At 43.8% G+C, this 19,499-nt stretch overlaps 2 protein-coding genes and 1 pseudogene across 3 annotated transcripts in view; 2 read left to right on the top strand and 1 right to left on the bottom strand.

Moving 5' to 3' along the window:
- Positions 1–4,381: 4,381 nt before the first annotated feature.
- On the top strand, positions 4,382–9,029 carry LOC128597339 (lysocardiolipin acyltransferase 1-like; annotated as a pseudogene).
- LOC128573975 (translation initiation factor IF-2-like) lies at positions 6,672–10,171 on the bottom strand. 2 transcript variants are annotated; one of them, XM_053574551.1, is made up of 2 exons: positions 8,819–9,748; positions 6,672–8,378 (listed from the first exon to the last, which is right to left on the bottom strand). In XM_053574551.1, exon 1 carries the CDS (start codon positions 9,746–9,748, stop codon positions 9,092–9,094), a length of 657 nt encoding a protein of 218 aa, XP_053430526.1. In that variant the 3' UTR covers positions 6,672–8,378; positions 8,819–9,091. The 2 variants fall into 2 exon arrangements, with proteins under 2 accessions (XP_053430526.1, XP_053430518.1); XM_053574543.1 differs by lacking the exon at positions 6,672–8,378 and adding an exon at positions 9,958–10,171 and having other exon boundaries at positions 9,092–9,749.
- The window catches only part of PIP5K1B (phosphatidylinositol-4-phosphate 5-kinase type 1 beta), a 303,995-nt gene continuing 294,124 nt past the window's right edge, over positions 9,629–19,499 (top strand). Inside the window, exon 1 of the mRNA XM_053574514.1 lies at positions 9,629–9,762. The gene's annotated coding sequence lies outside the window, so the exon portion shown is untranslated. The remainder of the gene's footprint in view (positions 9,763–19,499) is intronic.

The following is a 19,499-nucleotide window of genomic DNA, read 5'->3' on the forward strand; positions in this document are numbered from 1 at the left end:
CTTTAGCAGAAATGCAATTATATGTCTTGGTATGCTGAATAGTCATACACATGTATACCCACAAAGACTTCTTTTTTACATTCATTACTCTAAAATTACGGGGAAAAAAAGACACATACTTTCTTAACTGATAAACACAAACCAAGGAGATGGCAGACCATCGAGAGGGCATAGCCTGATCCTTTGCTACAGTCTGATGCTCTCTGCCACCTTCACACTGGAAAAGATGGTAAGAAGTCTTAAGCAGGATGAAGGTGCTGGGCAACTCTGCAACACTTCTTTTCTTTTTTTATTTGCAGTTTTTGGCCGGGGCTGGGTTTGGGTTTGAACCTGCCAGGTCTGGTATATGGGGCTGATGCCCTACTCCTTTGAGCCACAGGCGCTGCCTACAGTCAATGTGATTTCTTTTTTTTTTTTTTTTTTTTTGCAGTTTTTTTTTTTTTTTGGCCAGGGCCAGGTTTGAACCTGCCACCTCTGGTGTATGGGGCCGGCACCCTACTCCTTGAGCCACAGATGCCACCCAACTCTGCAACATTTCTAACCTGTGTCTTCACACAGTGGCTTTGTCTTTGGGGCTAAAGTATTTGTAAATCCCCATAGTACTGCTAAACTCTCATATTTTTCCTTAAAATATGTGCCAGAAAAAAACTATTAGGTATATCCCTTTTGCTTGCCCCTTCCTATTTTTCTTTTCTGCATTATAATTCTTGTTTCTGAAATCACCCGTACCATCAGGATAGGCTGGATCAGGATAACATACAACTTATGTTTCTTTTCCTTTTTTTTTTCTTTCCCTATCCCAGAGGCTTCTGAGTTTCAGCAACCTCAAGAGATGATTGCACAGATTCTGTTTTCTCCCTGGTAATGGAATTAGTAGACTTTTCCTGACAAGCACTCCAGAAGACACTTCCTTTTATACATGCTTTAATTTTTCAATTTTCTGTAACACTATAGCTGTTGAATCTTTAAGTGCCCACGTAAGTCCACAAACCCTTCCAGATGGCAGTGCTATACACACACAATAGGCTGCTTCCAGTCTAAAAATCCAAGGGAAAAATCACAGTGCATGCATAGGTGACTGACGGACTACTGAAGACTTTCTTTGCTAAGTTGCTGACCACAGCTGTTCAAGAATAAATTTAAGTTAATTCAGCTTTGATGCAGTGCATGGGGCTGAGAGCACAGTGGTCCTCAGCACCCAGACTCTGCTCTTCTTCCCAGGCACAGTGCTTAGACATACTTTTCCAGGCTCCTTGCAGGTCCTTGGGCCGTGGGACTAAGCTCTGGCCAGTGGAATCTGATGGACACTATGTTTGCCACTCCCCATGCAACATTCTAAATCTTTTGCCTTTTCTTCCATTCAGCGGGGACTTCAGGGGCCACTTGTTGAAGATAGTGGTGCCTCAAGATAGAAGGAGGCAGGGTCTCTGGCTGACTGCATGAAGCCAACTGCACCACCAGATCACCCCGAAAAATGACACGAATAAAAGATGAACCTTTGTTGTATATGCCACTGGGGCTGGAGGATTGTATGTTACATTACTTTGCACACCCTGACTCACACAGTTCCTTTTGTTATCCCCCTACCCCAGCCGAGTATCTTAGGTTGCTGTGACAGTTTGGTGTCAGAACAAAAAGCAGCATTTCACCAGCAAATATTCAAATTCAAACTTTGCCAAGAGGAGAGAGGCTTGCTACCAGGGCTCACTCCACCTAAATGATTCCAAGTTAGGACAGTTACTACATTTTTTGAGAAATAAAAGCAAAATCCCCAGTGTCATCTCAGTGTGCGCATGTGGCACAGCGTCACAGGAGGCTGGAGAAAGCTGGATGGGGCTTCCCTAGCTGAGTAATATGACCCATCGCTTCTGTTTCACAGTGTTTGGGTCATCAGCATCACGCATGCTAACTCGCTTCAGATAACAAAGCTGAGAAAGTCCCAGTCTTGGCCCTGGAAACGGCTCCTCCACACAGGGTGGGATGTGCCTGGCTCACTGCAAACACCTGAGTCCTTCCTGAAACAGGAAGCCATCAGCTACGCCTGGGATGGACAGCCATTACCACTACTTAAGAAGCCCACGTAGCCGGGCGTTGTGGCGGGCGCCTGTAGTCCCAGCTGCTCGGGAGGCTGAGGCAAGAGAATCGCTTAAGCCCAGGAGTTGGAGGTTGCTGTGAGCTGTGTGAGGCCACGGCACTCTACCGAGGGCCATAAAGTGAGACTCTGTCTCTACAAAAAAAAAAAAAAAAAAAAAAAGAAGCCCATGTGTCTGTCAAATTCCTTCCCCCTTTCCTTCTTTTTCAGCCAGCCCAGTAGACTGAATTATTTCTTGGTACTCTTTCTAGACCCATCATTCTTTTGTTTTGAGCCACCTGATGCTGGGTGTGCTCACAATTGATGAGGCTTTCTAAACATGTTTTAAGGAGGTAGGAAACAAAACGATTTCACATGAGAACAGAGAAGGTTCGAGAATAAAGAACCGGTGCTTCATCAGGAAGACCCCAGGGCACATTCTGCTGATCGCCTCCTGATCTGGGGATAACATGGCAGCCTGGGGTTTGATTCCTGGTTAACAGCTGATTTTTATGACTTTAGGAAAATTGTTTCAACTCCCTGCTCCGTGGTCTATAATGATTGCAATTGATTTTTTTTTTTTTTTTTTTTTTTGTAGAGACAGAGTCTCACTTTATGGCCCTTGGTAGAGTGCGGTGGCCTCACACAGCTCACAGCAACCTCCAACTCCTGGGCTTAAGGTGATTCTCTTGCCTCAGCCTCCCGAGTAGCTGGGACTACAGGCGCCCGCCACAACGCCCGGCTATGCAATTGATTTTTTAAAGTGTCTTGAGGAACATTGCTGACTCATTCTTGCCTTCCTCTTCTACCGTAAGCTTTTCAATCAGACTTTCCAGCCAAAAAAGGTTCCTTCTCCCTTATCAAGGGCATGAGTCAGGTTCATTAAAAGTTAAGACTTGGTACAGAAAACGTGTGTATAGATTTTACACGCCTAAGATGTTCTGTAACCGGCTTGGTTCTCTGCGCTACCCTAGCGATTCTCTGTTGCTCTCCTCCTTTCTCTCATCCACTCGGATATTTTCATGCTTTTGGTTCATTCTTCAACCATCACTTGGTTTATGTTGTTTTGTAACTTGTGAGCAAAGCGACAATTCACCTAAGAAAGGTGTGGATATGAGTCTGTTGTAATAAGAAAAAAAATGGTTCAAAGGGAGGAACTGAATTCAATACAAAAACAGATTATATGGGCTGGTGGAAATTGAAATTGGAGTTTTATTGACATACGTGTTATTTAAAATGCAAAACAACATGACATCAGTTTTTAAAAACAATCTTAGAATTTCACCACACTAATATGAGTACTTTATAAGTTGTTCTCTTCCGGGTATTGTTCATGTATTTTTTCACATAATCATAATCTCTGTGCATGTAATTTTGTATTTAGGTATCAGTTTGTTAGGGGAACCTTTCTTAGCTCTTGGTCAGATTTCTTAGATGAGTTACTCAGTGTTTTGGAGAACATTTTTAGTGTCAGACTACATGCATGCTAACACTGGGCCTCCGGTTTTCTTATTGTTCCTGGCTGAAGAATGTAAACATCAGCGAGTTTTGAGGACGGCTGGATAATACCAATCTCTGGGCACAGAACAATATGTTAAACAGGGCTGATAGCTGGCAGAGATGCACGTTTTCTAGTTTGAAAACTTAGGAAAAGTACTGAGAGTTACTGGAAATCACTCGGGAACGATTGAACACAGGGGCATCTTTTCTAAAGGATTCTGAATCCCTAATATTCAACCTTCGCCCCACGTCTTGGCACTGAACAGACTGCCGAGAGTGTCTGAAGACCACAGAATGTCAGGCATGTAAGGGACCTTTCAGAGCATCTCATCCAACACCCTCATGGTGCAGACCAGGAATGTGCAGCCAAGAGAGAATGCAGATTTCACTGTTTAGAGGGACAGAGCTGGGGTGACAAACCAGGCCTACAGCTGCCGATTCAATGCTCTTTCCAATACTGGGTATCGCAAAGTAGGAACAAAAGGATAGCTATAGTTAAGAAAAAAAGACAGCAAAAAACAAAAACAAAAACAAAAAATGAGAGAAGAGAGCAAGCAAGCAAAGCTAGACAAAAGGGAAGATGGTAAAGTGAGAAAGAAGGAAGAGATGGGGACACGAGGTTTACAGACCTTTACTGACCTTAAGGGCAAACTTAAAATGAGAGAATATAGGGTCCCCACGGTACACTGGCCCTCTGAAATTAGCACCTCAAGTTATATAAGGGCATCAGCTAGATATCTGGCTTTTCTTGTCTGCTTAGACACGAAATTTCTAGACAGAGAAGGCAGTGTGGCAGGATGGTTCCTCAGGAGTTCTGAAGGATGTAGGCTCTGCTTTTCTACTGTTTGATAGCAATGGATGCAATGCATGCCTTCCATGTGGATTTTTTTTAATCTTTGTAGAATAAATGACAAATGGAAATATCCATAACTCGCTTCAGGATGAATTAGCGGCGGGTTTTGCCCTGAGGTTGTGACCCCTACCGAGTTCCCGGCTCGCTCACACACCCCTTGCGGTGTCGTGCGGAGTCCCCTGCCAGTCACAGAATCATGGTGTCATGGAAGGGGATTTACTTTATACTCATTCTATTTTGTGGAAGCTTTTTTGGAAGTATTTTCATGCTGGGTCCCTTTTTAGCACTGATGTTTATAAACCCATCTTGGTATCGCTGGATCAACAACCGCCTTGTGGCAACTTGGCTCACACTACCTGTGGCATTGTTGGAGACCATGTTTGGTGTAAAAGTGATTATAACAGGTGATGGCTTTATTCCGGGAGAAGGAAGTGTCATTACTATGAACCATCGGACGAGAATGGATTGGCTATTCCTGTGGAACTGTCTAATGAGATATAGCTACCTCAGATTGGAGAAAGTTTGCCTCAAAGCCAGTCTCAAAAGAGTTCCTGGATTTGGTTGGGCCATGCAGGCTGCTGTCTATATCTTTATTCATAGGAAATGGAACGATGACAAGAGCCATTTTGAAGACATGATGTTATTTTTGTGATATTCATGAACCACTTCAACTCCTCATATTCCCAGAAGGGACTGATCTTACAGAAAACAGCAAGGCTGGAAGTAACAATTTTGCTGAAAAGAATGGACTTTAGAAATATGAATATGTTTTACATCCAACAACTACAGGCTTTACTTTAGTGGTAGACCATTTAAGAGAAGGTTTAAGAACCTTGATGCTATCCATGACATCACTTGTAGCATATCCCCACAATATTCCTCAGAGAAGGATCTTCTTCAGGGAGACTTTTGTAGCATATCCCCACAATATTCCTCAGAGAAGCACCTTCTTCAGGGAGACTTTCCCATGGAAATCCACTTTCATGTCCACCGATATCCTATAGACACACTCTCAGCATCTAAGGAGGACCTTCAGCTCTGGTGCCACAAGTGATGGGAAGAGAAAGAAGAGAGGCTGCGTTCCTTCTATCAAGGGGAGAAGAATTTTTACTTTACTGGCCAGAGTGTTATTCCACCTTGCAAGTCTGAGCTCAGGGTTTTTGTGGTCAAATTGCTCTCTATACTATATTGGACCCTGTTCAGCCCTGCAATGGGCCTCCTCATATATTTGTACAATCTGGTTCAATGGTATTTTATAATCACCATTGTGATCTTTGTGCTACAGGAAAGAATATTTGGTGGACTGGAAATCCTAGAACTTGCATGTTACTGTTTTTTACGCAAACAGCCACATTTAAATGCAAAGAAAAACAATTAAGATTATAATGTTCACAATGTAAAAATTTAGGGAACATTTTGGAAATGTTCTAAGCTTTTGTAAACTGAGATGCATTTTTGCATGACCATGTCAAATATTTCTTACTATGTCATTGTTAAAGATATTTTGCACCTAAAAAAAAAAAAGGAAATATCCATAACTAACCATGTTCCTCTGGTAGCTCCTTTCTGAATATTTATTGGACTTCAGTTGCTCTTGAGACATCACCAAGGAAAATGCTAAGTGTGTGTTAAGAATTTAAGAGAAATGCCACCTCCCACATTTCATGGAAAAGCCCAGAAAGGACGTGGAACTAGATAAGATTCTATCCACAGATCATGTAGGTGGATAGAAAGAGGTTATCTAATGTGGTAAAGCAAAGCACCTAGACACTTAGTGGGTGAAGCAGTCTCCCCAGAAGGCTGCTGGCAACCTCTTTTGTTCCTGTACATACTGGTGCCCCTCAAATCAGAAGGCAGAGTCTATTTCTCCTTCTCTTGAATCTGGTTGGTCTTCTGACTTGCTTTGTCCAACCGAATGAAGCAGAAATAGTGTTCTAGAACTTCTAGGCTCAGGCCTTATGATGACTAGAAGTTTTCCTTCCTCCCTTTTAGAAGCCAGATACCACAGAAGAATTCTGACCACCTGGCTGGAAGGAAGCCAGCCACATGGAAAGAAAGAGATTATGTGGAGGAGGACTGAGGTGCCCGGTATGTGAATGAAGCCTTCTTGGACTTTCCCAGAACCTTAGCTGTTGTTCAGCTCAGTGGACACACAGAGTCATGAGCTATAGTAAATGCTTGATGTTTTTGACTACTAAGTTTGGGGATGGTTTGTTATGCAGCAAATGATAAGCAAAACTGTGGCTTTAAACACAACTATTTGTATTTCTTATGAATCTAATGGGTTGAGCGGTAGTTTTGAGGAGCTGGACCAAGATGGCCCATCTCCTTTGGAAGTGCTTGTGCCTCTGCAGCCAACTAAGGGCCAGTGGGTCAAAGATGGCCTCAAGAATGATGACGCAGCTCTGGCCCACAGGGTCTTTCATCCTCCAGCAGGCTCGCTCTCCTGGTAAAGTTGGAATTCTAAGAGTCAAAGCAGAAACTCACAAACTTTTACAAGCCTTCATTTACCTCAAGTCTGCTCTTGTCCTCTTGGCAAAGCAAATCATTCGGTTGAGTCCAGAGTGGAAAGGGATTACAAAGTTAGAGGCAAAGACCCTGGATAAAGGGAAGCCACTTATTGGGGGCCATTAATACTATCAAATCTGCTACAAGGAACCTATGCAAGGGAATATTAAATAGCATTATTAAGATTTTGGACTGAGATCTGGAGTCAATTGGAAAAATTGCACTTAAAGTTAAGTAAAATAATTAGACAAGCATTTCCTGACTTTTTAAATAGGTTTCCAGATTTTCTGGCCAAGTCTGAATTGATATTGATGATGTTTTATTTCCAATAGGGAATGGAAATTAAATTCCTGTTAATAGAGTTAGAGACAGAATCAGGAAGAAATATCAGGCCATACACTACATGGTCTTTCATTCCATTAATTAAATCATAGTAATGAAGCAATCTTAAGGCTCTCAGAGTTCCTTAGAATCTTATCTCATAGACTTAGCTTTCTAATTGTCAGTGAGCAGTCTGCTTTGAGGCTTCTTTCTGGAAACCTAAGGCTGTTTGAATTTTTGATTTATGGACGGGAGTCAATACCAGGCTCTTTAATAGGAAAAGAGTGTGTGTGTGTACACATGTACTTGGGCAGTTATGTGTAAGAGAATGACCACCTTTGATCCCCTGTAATTTCACTGAAATTTGGTTTTACCTACCTTAACCTCCCCTGCACTACTAGGAATCAACTTTGCATTTTCTCTTACTACCATCTCCTCTCTGGGAAGCAGATTAGTTTTCTACTCTGGATCTCAGAACTGCAGTCTGAGGAAGAGACTGGGATGCCATGCTCAGATCCCCCACTTACAGTGGTGTGATGCTGCCCCCTGGGCAGTGACTCACATCAGTCAGATGAACGGTTCTGTCCTGTTCCTCTGCCCTCCACCACCCCCTCTATCGGCCCCATCTAGAACTTTGTTAATACAGTGTTTCTGTTATTTATTATTCAGGAATTGGGAGTCTAGGAAACTGTGTTCTGGTCCTTGGGTCACTTAATGTCTTGGGGCCTTAGTTTCCTCATTTGTAAAGTGAGCAAGCTGGACTAGCTTCGAAGAACCTAGGATGCCAGGATAAAACCAGACACAGGTCACAGGGTTCTAAACAGAGATGCCCCCAAACTCCCAGTAATGGCCAGACACATCTGGAAGAATTAGGCTGAGAAAACAGCTGAAGATAATAATTTTCCAACTATACCTCAGTAAAGTTAAAAAACGAAAATGATATTTGTGTTATAAATGAATTATTGCACTTGATTCCAGGCTGTTATTAAACAATAACAAACTTACCCAAAGCGAGGGATAAGAGGCACAAAGCATTACAAACCTGGAAAGAGGTGTTCATTTGCAGAGAACTAAGGGAATATCATTGCAAACAAAACTCACGGCGGTTCACCAACCCAGGGATGTCTGAGGATAGGATCACGAAATGTTTATCTGCCCGGACACAACACGTCCAATGTTTTCCATCAGAGTAATTTTGTTTGTTTTGTTAAAGAAGGGCAAGGCGGAAGGAAACAATGAGGCTGAGAAATACCAGCTTGGATTCAGCTGGGAGGGGGGGCCGGGGGTGTGGGAATCCACTACATTTCACTTCCCAGTAAGTGAATTTAGCTTCAGCTTCCACGACAGCATTTCCCCAAAGGGGTCCTTTAGGTCTGGCCCCTACCCTCTTCGTAGCTAGACTGGGATCCCTGAGATCACGAGTCCCAGCTCACCCAGCCCTGGGCCCCCACACCCAGGACAGCCCTTTCGCGCTTGCCGCCCTCCAGCCTTCCCTCTCCCAGGACCCCTCACCAGCCTACCCCTACTTGCTGGGTAGGTCTTACTTCCAGGGAACCCATGCTGACCTTAGAAGGGGAGCAACCGTCGCCTTGGAATCCCGGCCTGGCCCTTCCTAGTCAACCCCGGGCGCTCAAGTGCGGGCTTCGCCGCAGAGTTCAGCGGGCGTGCCATCAGCGAGGCCGAGTTCCGCGGTCCAAGTTAAGGGGGCCGCCCTATCTCAAACACAGCCCAGTTTCGCAAGCCTTCAAGACAGTCAGAACCCCTAGGTTATTCTAGGGGCCCGTCCCAACCCCGCTTGCTATCCTGAGCGAGCGGCAGCCGGACCGGGCGCCTTGTCCTCACTCACCGACTGGGGCGCCCGGCCCGGCTGCAAGCTCCCGCCGCTGCGGGTGCTGCAAACCGGTCTGGCTTCCCTGCAGGGCGTGCGGGGATGGAGCAAGGGGGTGGAGAGAAAAGGGGAAGAGCCTGGCGGCCGGCGGGCGGGGCCTGCAGCCTCCCCGAGCCGTGGCAGCAGCCACGCAGCCGGCTCTCTCCGCACCCCGCTCGGACTCCGAGGCGCACCGCAGCGGGACCCGCGCTCGAGCCCGGGGCGCCGCTGCTCCCGGCCTCCGGTTCCCGAACGCGCCGCGGCGAGGCTGCACCCGGCGGTGGAGCCGCTCCAAGCGGCTGGGTCTCCGGCTGCAGCTCATCGCTCTATCTGGCCAGAGGACTGACGGGGAAGGAAGGGGAAAGCGGGGACAGACGCACTCGCCGCGGCGCGCGCGCATCGCACACTCGCAGCCGCGCGCCCCCGCCGAGGCGCGTCCGGGGCGAGTTTGGCCCCGCGCGGGCTCCGGCGTCTGCCCGCCCCGGGGGCTGCCTCCGGCCTCGGCCCCGCCCCGCTGCCCCTCCCGCGACTCGCCTGCACTGCTCTCCCATCGCCGGGGGGAAGCGACAACATCTCGGTAACTTGCGGACTGTGGCGCAACTGGTCTCGACGTTGGCGGCCCTCTCATGCTGTCCGGGTGAGGTAAGTTTGCTGCGCGTCCCCGGCCCCTCCCCCAGACCCTCCTTGGGGGCTCGCGCTTGGGGGCTCTGTGGCTCTGATAGATCCTGGTGGTCTCTCTACCCTTCCACTTGGGCTGTCCGCGTTGTGCTAGGGGTGACGTGGAGGGGGCGCCCGTGGCCACCAAAGCGGGACCTTCGATTCCAGGCGGGCACCCACCTTCTCGCTTCCCGATTCCTCGGGCTGCGGTGACATTCGGAGATCTCTCTAGGTTCGTTTAAACAGGAGCCCGTTCCCCTTTTCAGGGGAACCTGCGGAGTTTGGCAGCAGCAGGAGAGACCTGGTCCCCCAACCTCCCCCGGTGTCCAAAGGCGGCGAACTTGTTAGGCGCCCCTGGGATCTCTAGAGGGGCTTGCGAGTCAATGTTCTGCTCATTTCTGGCTCCGCAGCCGGATTGAACAGGTGCGGTGAGGTTCCAGCCTAGATGCAGCAAAGACTTCAGCGTTTCCCAGGTTCTCTCCCCTGGCCCCGTCCGCGTGACGCTTTAACATCTGGGGGAGTGCGGGAGTAACGCGAAAGAGACTGTCCGGGTTTGATTTGCATGCCGGTGCCTGGAGTCGCCCGAACAGAAAACCACAAATGTCCGCTTATCTCTCATCTAGGCAGACGAGCAGTTGCCACTGCTTATTCCTCGCCCCTCCTGTCCTCCTCCTCCCCCAGCTCGCTGGTCTCTGGTGCCCCTCACGGTTGGGGAGAAACCAGAGAAGTTGGTTGGGTAGGTCGATGTATTCTTTCACCTGCTCTGCTGAAATCAGGGCTCGCAACCAGGAAACGCTAGTTACTCTGATTCTTTTTAAACGGCGTGTGTTGCAGACCAAAATAACACCCACCACCACTTCTACTACCTCTCTGCGACTCTGTCAGACTGCTGGAGGCCCTAGCTCTAAGGTGAATGAATGTTCTTAAGGGACCAGTGGTACTTCAGAATGTGTTAATCTCCTGCAAAGGAAAAGTGGTTCAAGCATCAGTACTTCTGAGCCTGGAACCCTTTTGTCCCTCTGAAGCATCCACCCAGAGACTTCTTGCTCTGTGGAGAGGCTGAAGTGTTCTGCAGTTGTTGGAGTGGAGGGAAGCCAAAGCGTTGGTTTCATTAGGACTCTAGTCCGATGAAGTAGGATAGATAGTCTTTCATGGAAGCTTTTGCTAGAGTCTTCCCAGCTGGAAGGGGACCCGAGAAAAAACCTTTCCCAGCCAACTCCAAGCCAGGGGGAGGAGGAGTGAGCCTGTGTATAATCTCTGATGGGAGGGAAATGGGTTCTGAGTACAGTACTGACTGTAGAGACTTCTTGGGGCTGATGTATGATGACCTCTTACTTGAGAAGGCAAACTGCACGCAATGAATGATACAACCACATTATCCGTTTGTCCAAATTAAGAAGACTAGAGAAATGTAATAATACCTTACATTTTTGCATCAGTGTTTTGTAATATGTAAATGCATTTTCAATATTCTCACTTAATTCCAACCATTCCTGAGGGAGGCAGGGCAAAGATTATTTACCACGTATTCACAGAAGGAACGTGAGGCTCAGAGATTCAGGGATTTATCAAAGTAGCAAGTAGCTGGTATTATAATCATAGCCAGGTTTTATGTCATAACCCAGTGACAGTTCTTTACTTGTATAATGTCTACCAAACAATGGCCAGAGTTCTTCCGCATTTATTGTGGTCTCCATGGTCTTACCATGAATTACTGTTCCCATTTTATGGATGAGGAAACTGAGGTTTAAACTAGTTATGAGTCTTCCATGGTATCACATCCAATTGAGTGGCACTCAATACCAGATCTCCTGATATCTAGTCCATTGCTTTGTGTATTCTGCCATCATTCCACTTCGGAGAGCACTGAAGACATATCAGGGACCCTGCAATGTATTAAAGATTATTAAGCATATGGGCTGGTGATGTGGGTTCTAGTTATGGCATTACATTTGGCTGTCTGACTTAGGCCAAATCATATCACCTCCAAGTTTCAAGTCTCTCACCTATCAATCAAACAGAAAGTTCATATTAAATTATGTTACTTCTTTCCAGTTTTAGTATTCTCTGAAGCTTACCAATGTATTACTGTTTGACTTGAAAATCTTGTAGGGGAGCTGAAGTACTCTAAGATACATGGCAGGGGTTACTTGAATATCCTGAAAGTAAACTCAACTTTTTTTTTTTTTTTTAACTTTGTGGTTTTCATATAGTAAGGACTCAATAAATAGCTATTGAATTAATGAAGAGGTGAGTGAAATCATTCATAAGGAAAACAGGTGCTGTCAAACATAGAAAGCATCTCACAATGTAAATTCCTAATACATAAGATAATTTACCTACAGGGTGTACCTCCTGAAGCTGGCAGGTAGAGAGGGCCCATTGTCACTGTCTTTCCTGAGTGTGTCATACAAAGAAGAGTTTTTCTTTCTCTCTGTGCACAATAGACTCATGTATGTTCAGGCTTTTTTTCTCCCCACCCCTTTAGCTGTAAAGATACATTCTTAGAAACTGTCCTGTCCCATTTTATGAAAGGGGATGCCTAACCAGTCTTTTCTTTTTTTTTTAATAGGTATTGGGTAAATTTCAACAGATGCTAATCCTGGTCATGGTTTCAGAGGGGGAACCTAATTAATGAAACCAACCTAGTTTCTGTTCCCTTTAAGAATATTATTTTCTTTTCACCTCTTCTGCCTATAGACAGACAAGTAGCATTTTTTTTTTTTTTTTTTTTTGAGACAGAGTCTCACCATGTCGCCTTCAGTAGAGTACTATGGCGTCACAGCTCACAGCAACCTCTAACTCTTGGGCTTAAGCGATTCTCTTTCCTCAGTCTCCTAAATAGCTGGGACTATAGGTGCCTGCCACAATGCCCGGCTATTTTTTTGTTGCAGTTGTCGTTGTTTAGCTGGCCTGGGCCAGATTTGAACCTGCCAGCCTTGATGTATACAGCTAGTGCTGTAACCATTGTGCTACGGGCTCCGAGCCACAAGTAGCATTTTTAATGTTTGAAATGATGACAAAGAGTACAATGGATCTATTATTAACAGATCCAAAATTTATATTGAGGATTGAGGTCTAATTTCTTCTGATAAAAAATTCAAATATTAACTAGTTTAAAGACTCACACCTTTTATGGATAAAGAAACTGAAAGTTAGAAAGGTGAATTGACTTGCTTGTTGTCACACAAGTCATAGCAGGAGGACCAGGGCTGGTATGAAATTCTTATGAAGGCTCGTATTCAAGGGCTCATATTCTATAGTGAGGGTGCAATTTTGACCTTTAGAAACGATAGAGGATTAACAAAAAACTTCTGTTTATTATAAAGTCAGTACATTTTCAAATGGTTTAGGATGTATATTTTAAAATGTCCTCATCTAAGCAGATACCATTAAAGAGAATACGTTTTTCTGTTTTTATCTATTTATGATTCTCTTGGCTTATATACATCACTAGACTCAGAATGAATACTTTGCTACAACCAGTTTTGGAGAGAGGACACTATTTGAATAGAAACACAAATGTATGCTGGTTTTCTAAGCTTCTCTTCCTGGTAAATAAAGCCAGAAACCAAAGGAGGCCCTGCATACAGCTGGTAAAGTCATAAATATGTATATATTTAATTTGCATTTGCATTTTGCTTTTACTTCTGTTAAATAATGAGTAAGAACATTTAATATCCTGGAAAAATAATTTTTTCCTCCTATGGCCAGAGAGCCTTCATTAGAGCTATTCTGTAAAACATCGAGTTCCAAACGTATTTGTTGCTGAAGCATGTTCTCTTTGTATCCAGTGCATTAGCTGGAGTTGGAAGGAATCCTTTTATTTTTTCAGAAGCTGCCCAGTTAGAACAGTATATTATGTAGCTCTGTTGTTCATTTGTGGTCTTATCTATGGAGCAGGGTGTGTTACTTTCTTCTAAATGCCAGGGAAATCAGGGAGGGAGGAAAGCTAGCCTTTTGTTTTTATTAGTTTTGTTTTTCTTTTTTCAAATGAATTGTAGTCTACTGATGAAATTTTTGAGGTACCCTGTCCTAAATAGTCAGCTACTATTGACAAAAGAATTTGATTCCGTCAGGTTCCTTTCAATATAAAAGACTAGGCCAGGGGAAAATGGGCTTGATTTTGTACATTCTAGTCTCAGTTGTAGCTACTTCTTCATCAGAGAGAGTAAAGTTGTAGCTACTCCTTCATCATAAAGGAGATGATCATACAGGAAGCCTTCATTAGAGCTATTGGAATCCTGCCTGAATTAGACTACTCCTGGGAAGATTTGAAAAAGAAGTGGCTGGGACAAGATTGCATCTTCAGCCAGCTGATCGTACCTTGGTATTACTATACTGAGTTAAAACAAACTGGCCCTTGAATGAACAACCACCTGAAGTGGGTGTTCTCATATCAAGTCTTCTGTACTGGGGACTGAATAAACAATGGGTATGTGGCGTGTTTGGCATAGTTTATCTGGTGAAAGTTTTGGAGACTCATCTTCTCTAATACTTTTAGAAAATTAATTGTAATTGGTTTATATACAATGAAATTGTAATGAAATATAAAGCATTGCGTTTTGCTCCCACTTTAAAAAAGTGCGTGTATGTATCTTTCAGTGGAGGTTCAGGCAAGGGTTGGAATTGCAGTGCTAAGGGACGAGGGAGTATAATTACCTTGAATTGGAACTCAAGTTCAGAGACATGACTATGGAAAGTCTATTCATTTTGTAAGAAGAAAAGTGGTACTTAAACCTTCATCATCCAGTAATGCTGAGCAAGAGGTCTGAGGTGGAGGATAAAGTTACAGTTAGTGATAAAATTGTGTTTCTTTGCTTCATAGACAGACTAGCATCAGAAATGCAGTGGATTCAACATGACATAGAGGGTTTTGTTTTTTTTGACATTTAATACGCACTTTTTCCCTGTTTTTTTAATCATGCCCACCATCATGCTGTCTGGATCACGTGGTCATACATTTGGTAATAAATAAGGAAACAACTAGAGCAGCAGTAACTGGAAAGCAGTACTCTGACTTCCTTGAGGAAGCCGTGAGCACATCCTAGGTGTGCAGCAAATATTTGTCAGTGAAAAAGGTCAGCACGTTTTATTTATATTTGTATTCTTGGAACTTCGCTCTGTGTCTGGCGGACGTTAAGAATATAATAAGTGTGCACTGAACAATTTATGCATCCAAATGAATATACTCTTCAGAATCTTGGGGTGTTCCATAATTATTCAAATGATTCTGTTATTTTCCAGATCATTTTTAAAATGTCAGGCAGGCTGATAGACACTGGTTTTAATTATTTATAATGGTCCTTTTAAAAAAAATCATAAATGGTATTCATTCACTAGACTCCAACCTTATATTGCCCAACAGGCCTAGGAATAATTTTTTATTATTACTCTTCTTTAGGAGAAAAACAAATATTACATGTGTTATACTTTTTGTTAAAAGTATCTGATGATAATATTTTTGAAACACCCAGAGGGGCTTAATTGTTGGTTTGGTTCAGGGTATAGAAACAGAATGGACTTTAACCTTCTCTAAGTGAATCAGCTGAAATATCATCTCCTTCTAGAGTCTTCTCTGATTGTTAACCTACAAGGGACCTTCCCAAATGCTTTGCTCACTTGTCACAATGGATACTTATGCATTTATGCTGTTCACTTGTTTTTCTGTCACCTATGCCCAAACTCACACTCTACTCAAGATTGTAAACTCCTGGAGGGCAGAAGTCATGTTTCTTTAGCAGTGTTTTTCTATTTTGGCACAGGGTAGGTGCCAGGCTTTTTGTACATTCTGTATTTAAACGAATGCAAATATATAAATGAATGAATGAATGAATGAATAAGCCCTATCCATCCTGTCAAGATGAAATGGGCTACCACTGGGGTTGCTCAAGCTGAACCAGTCCAGCTTTGAAGACAGTGCTTACATGTTAGCCATGACAGCTCCATTAAAATGGTGTAGAGCCCTTCAGGATGAGGAAACTTTCATTTAGGTGAATACATTCTGCCATGATTTCAAATGAAGCACTATCTTTATTTAAAGAGCGATTCCTTTTACTTACTCAAAAATTAATGGTAGCAAAGAAATTAGTAAAAATGATTAAGCACAAAACAATGCATTCCAAAATTGTTAAAATGGGCTGCAAAAGTACCTAAATCATAAACATGTTAATTCCACATTAAGACATTAGTGTTAATAGACAAGTTACTTACTCACTATTAGACTAATAGTCTATTCGTTTTAATAGACAAGGTGAGTCCCGTGATGCCTCACATAAAGTTTTCCAGTCTTAGCTCCTTTTTCTTTAATCGTTAGATATATCAATAGTCCAATACCACAGAAGAAGCCAGAGCAGTGGTTCTCAACGTGTGCTCTTTGAACCAGTAGCATTACCTGAGAAGCTATTAAGATGCAAATTCTTATGCTTCACCCTAGACTAAATGAAAGGCAAACTGTGGGGGTGGAGTTTGGTAATCTGAGTGTCAACAGGCCTCCAGGTGAATCTGATCCACGCTCAATATTGCCAGTAAATGTTACATCTGTTGCTTGAAGTCTAAGCCTCCTGAGGTGTTCAGTATTCCCACCAGGGAAACCAGGATACCTCGGGAAGGTGCCATCTGCCTGCTCCATCAGAAATATGAAGGGAGAAATGAAAAAAAATCTCTCTCTGCTAGTCTCAGCTTTTCTCAGAAACCATGTGGATCACAAGAGAACAAATTCTTGTGACCGGATTGGATACCTAGGACCTACACGGTCTATAAAAATGCTTTTGATAGTCACTAACCCTGCCAAGTGGTGGGTACTCCCAGGGCTGGGAACAGCTTCAGGGATTGTGGGTAATGAGCAGTGAGACGCTAGGTCTATGCATGACTTATTTTGGATTTTACTTCGACACCAGGTGGAGAAAAGATTACAAGAGCTAGTGGTTGTCTAGGAAGAGGAACCGTGGTTTTCTGACATTCTCAGACTGTTTCAAGTCAGTGCAGTACAGTCAATATTGATGGACCATTTGGCCAAAGATAATGCCAGGTACAATGATGTATACAAAAAAAGCATAAACATGTCCTGGCTGTCAAGGAGGCTGACTGTGCTGAGAACTTCCTCTATTCCAGGAGCTTCTCAAGTTGTTTCTTTTCATCGCCATATATCTACAAGGGAGGCTCCTGTGTCCTTGCTGTAAAGAAGGAAGTGGAGACCTAGTCAGATGAGTAGTAAATTGCACATGAGTACAGAGTCTGTAAGGGACGTTGCTAAGGTGCCAGCCCTGGGTTTTCTGCTTTTAAAACTTATACTTTTTATATCTGTTTCATACTGTAGCATCTTGGAACAAGAGTTTTAAGAACATAAGTGAACCTAAAATGTAGGTCTCCAACCTAGTCTCTGAACTCTAAATTGCATGATTGACCTTGCACTTGAACATCAGAGAGCACCTCAAATTCTACCTGTCCAAAACCAGAACTGTGATCTTTTTTCTCCATACCTAATACTCTTGCCAGGGTCCCCAGCTCTCTGGTGGACACTGGTACCCACCAAGTAGCACAAGCAGAATCTTGGAAGCCATCCTTGGCTCCATCTTTTCCGTTCCCTGTGTCTAATCCATCAGCAGTGTCTATTGATTGTGCTCCCAGCCATCTCATCATCACTTCTGCTGATTCTATCCTAGCCCAGCTTCATATCTGACTGCTAAACTAGTCTCTTGAGTCCACTATGGCTCTCTGATAATCTACTACTCATACTGCAGCCAGAATGCTAAAGAAGGCTGAGAGGACCAGAAACCCTCCTGGCTGGATCTTTACTTCCTGCACCCAGCCAGACCCTCATGGAAGCAGACAGTCCCTGGGGACTTTCTCCTGCAAGCCTCCAAAGATTTGTTCCTTCAAGTAGAGTTCTACTCTGATGCTTTTGCTCTCCTGGAGGATAGTCAGATCAGGTTCCTAACTATAGTCAGCTGCTCTTAAAGGTGTAGGATGCAAACTCCACAGTGGTCCTAGGAACTTGCTCAACCCCACTCCAAATCCGAAGATTTTAACAGTGCTCTGGGAATCCCCGAGGTGTGCTCACTCGTTCTAGCAAGGAATAAAAGACTGCTCCACCACCACAGTTACTTATACTTGGGCCTGAGGGTCCATGGCTTGAAATCATTCTCTCTGTAGTTCTTGTTAATAGAAACCAGTTGAAATTGGTGGAGGAAACCTTCCTGACCTAGGGATGGGGTAGAAGGGTGCTGTAGAGAGAGAAACACGGATTTGCCTCAGTCTCCCCAGGGCCTGCCTGTGTGCCTAAAGTAAAGATCCAGATCATCCAGGGCAATCTGCACAGCCCGGGTGCTGCCCACCACTCCAGTTTAAGACCCGCCACTCTGTCTGGCCACACTAAGCTCTGTCAGCTCCAGACCAGCACACATGTTGCTCTCTCTGGAGTATTCTTCTCACTGGCTGATCAAGTGTTAGGTCAGTTCTAAGGTTACTTTCGAAAGGGGACCTTCATCACTTACCCCAGTCCAGGACAGGGCCCCAGTTTGTTCTCTAGGAAGAGTTCAATGCTGTGATTACTTGACTCATTTCATCTCCCCTGCAGTGAGATAGTGCTAGCACATATATTATTTTCCTGAATAAATAAGTATATGGATGCCAGTACTTTCACCTTAAAAAAAAATCTCTTTTGTAGAATTCCAGTGAAGAAAGGATATGCACAAAGATTGTGAATGATTCACCTTCTGTCCGTGGGCTTTCCATGTTCTTTACCACCGCCTAATTCCCCAGCCGACACCACCAGCATTTCTGTAATGGTAGCTGCGGTCATTATTCCCAAGAAAGTTAACCCCAAAATCATCATCTAAAATAATTCTGGAAGAATGCCTAAGATACTGGTATCCTTGTTTGTTTCTGGGGAGGTGAACTGACTAGCCGGGGGGTGGAGATGAGAGGGATGGGAGGGATGGGAGGGCGTTTTTCATTATATACCATATTTTACTTCTGGATTTTAAACCAGATGTTTGGATTTCTTACTTAAAAAATTAAAATTATAAGGTAAAAGGAGGGAAGGCATAAAAGGGGATGTGAAGGAATGGGAATGAGTGTTCTTTACAGAAAAGAAGATGGTGGTACAGTTGTAGGAGGTTTTGTCTTCAAGGATATGCCCAGTTATTCTGAATTGCTGTGTACATCTATGGAAGATTATATGGCTTCTACTTAAAGGGATTCCAACAGTGTAACTGGACTTAAAGAAGTTCGCTTGACATTGCTCATCACAAATTATTACATTTATTACGTTATATAGTCTAATTATTTAACAGCAGAGGCCAGCCATGGTGGCTTACCCCTATAATTCCAGTGCTTTGGGAGGCTAAGGTGGGAGGATCACTTGAAGCCAGGAATTTGAAATTAGCCTGGGAAATATAGCAAGATACCATCTCTAGAAAAAATAAAAAATCAGCTGAGGATGGTGGCAGGTGCCCGTAGTTCCAGCTACTCAGGAGGCTGAGGCGGGAAGAGTGCTTGAGCCCAGGAGTTTGAGGTTATAGTGAGTTGTGATTGGACCACTCCACTTCATCCTGGGCAACAGAGTGAGAACAAGACCTTGTCTCTAAAAATAAATAATAAATAAATGATCTAAACATCCTTAGGAGAGAGTTAGAGACAGTATAGAAATTGGTTAATATACATTGGCCTTAGTTAAGCTTGTATTTGATCTTTGCACATGGTTTTTTCAGTTAGTCACA

Source organism: Nycticebus coucang, chromosome 2 (assembly GCF_027406575.1).
Source record: "Nycticebus coucang isolate mNycCou1 chromosome 2, mNycCou1.pri, whole genome shotgun sequence".
NCBI lineage: Eukaryota > Metazoa > Chordata > Mammalia > Primates > Lorisidae > Nycticebus > Nycticebus coucang.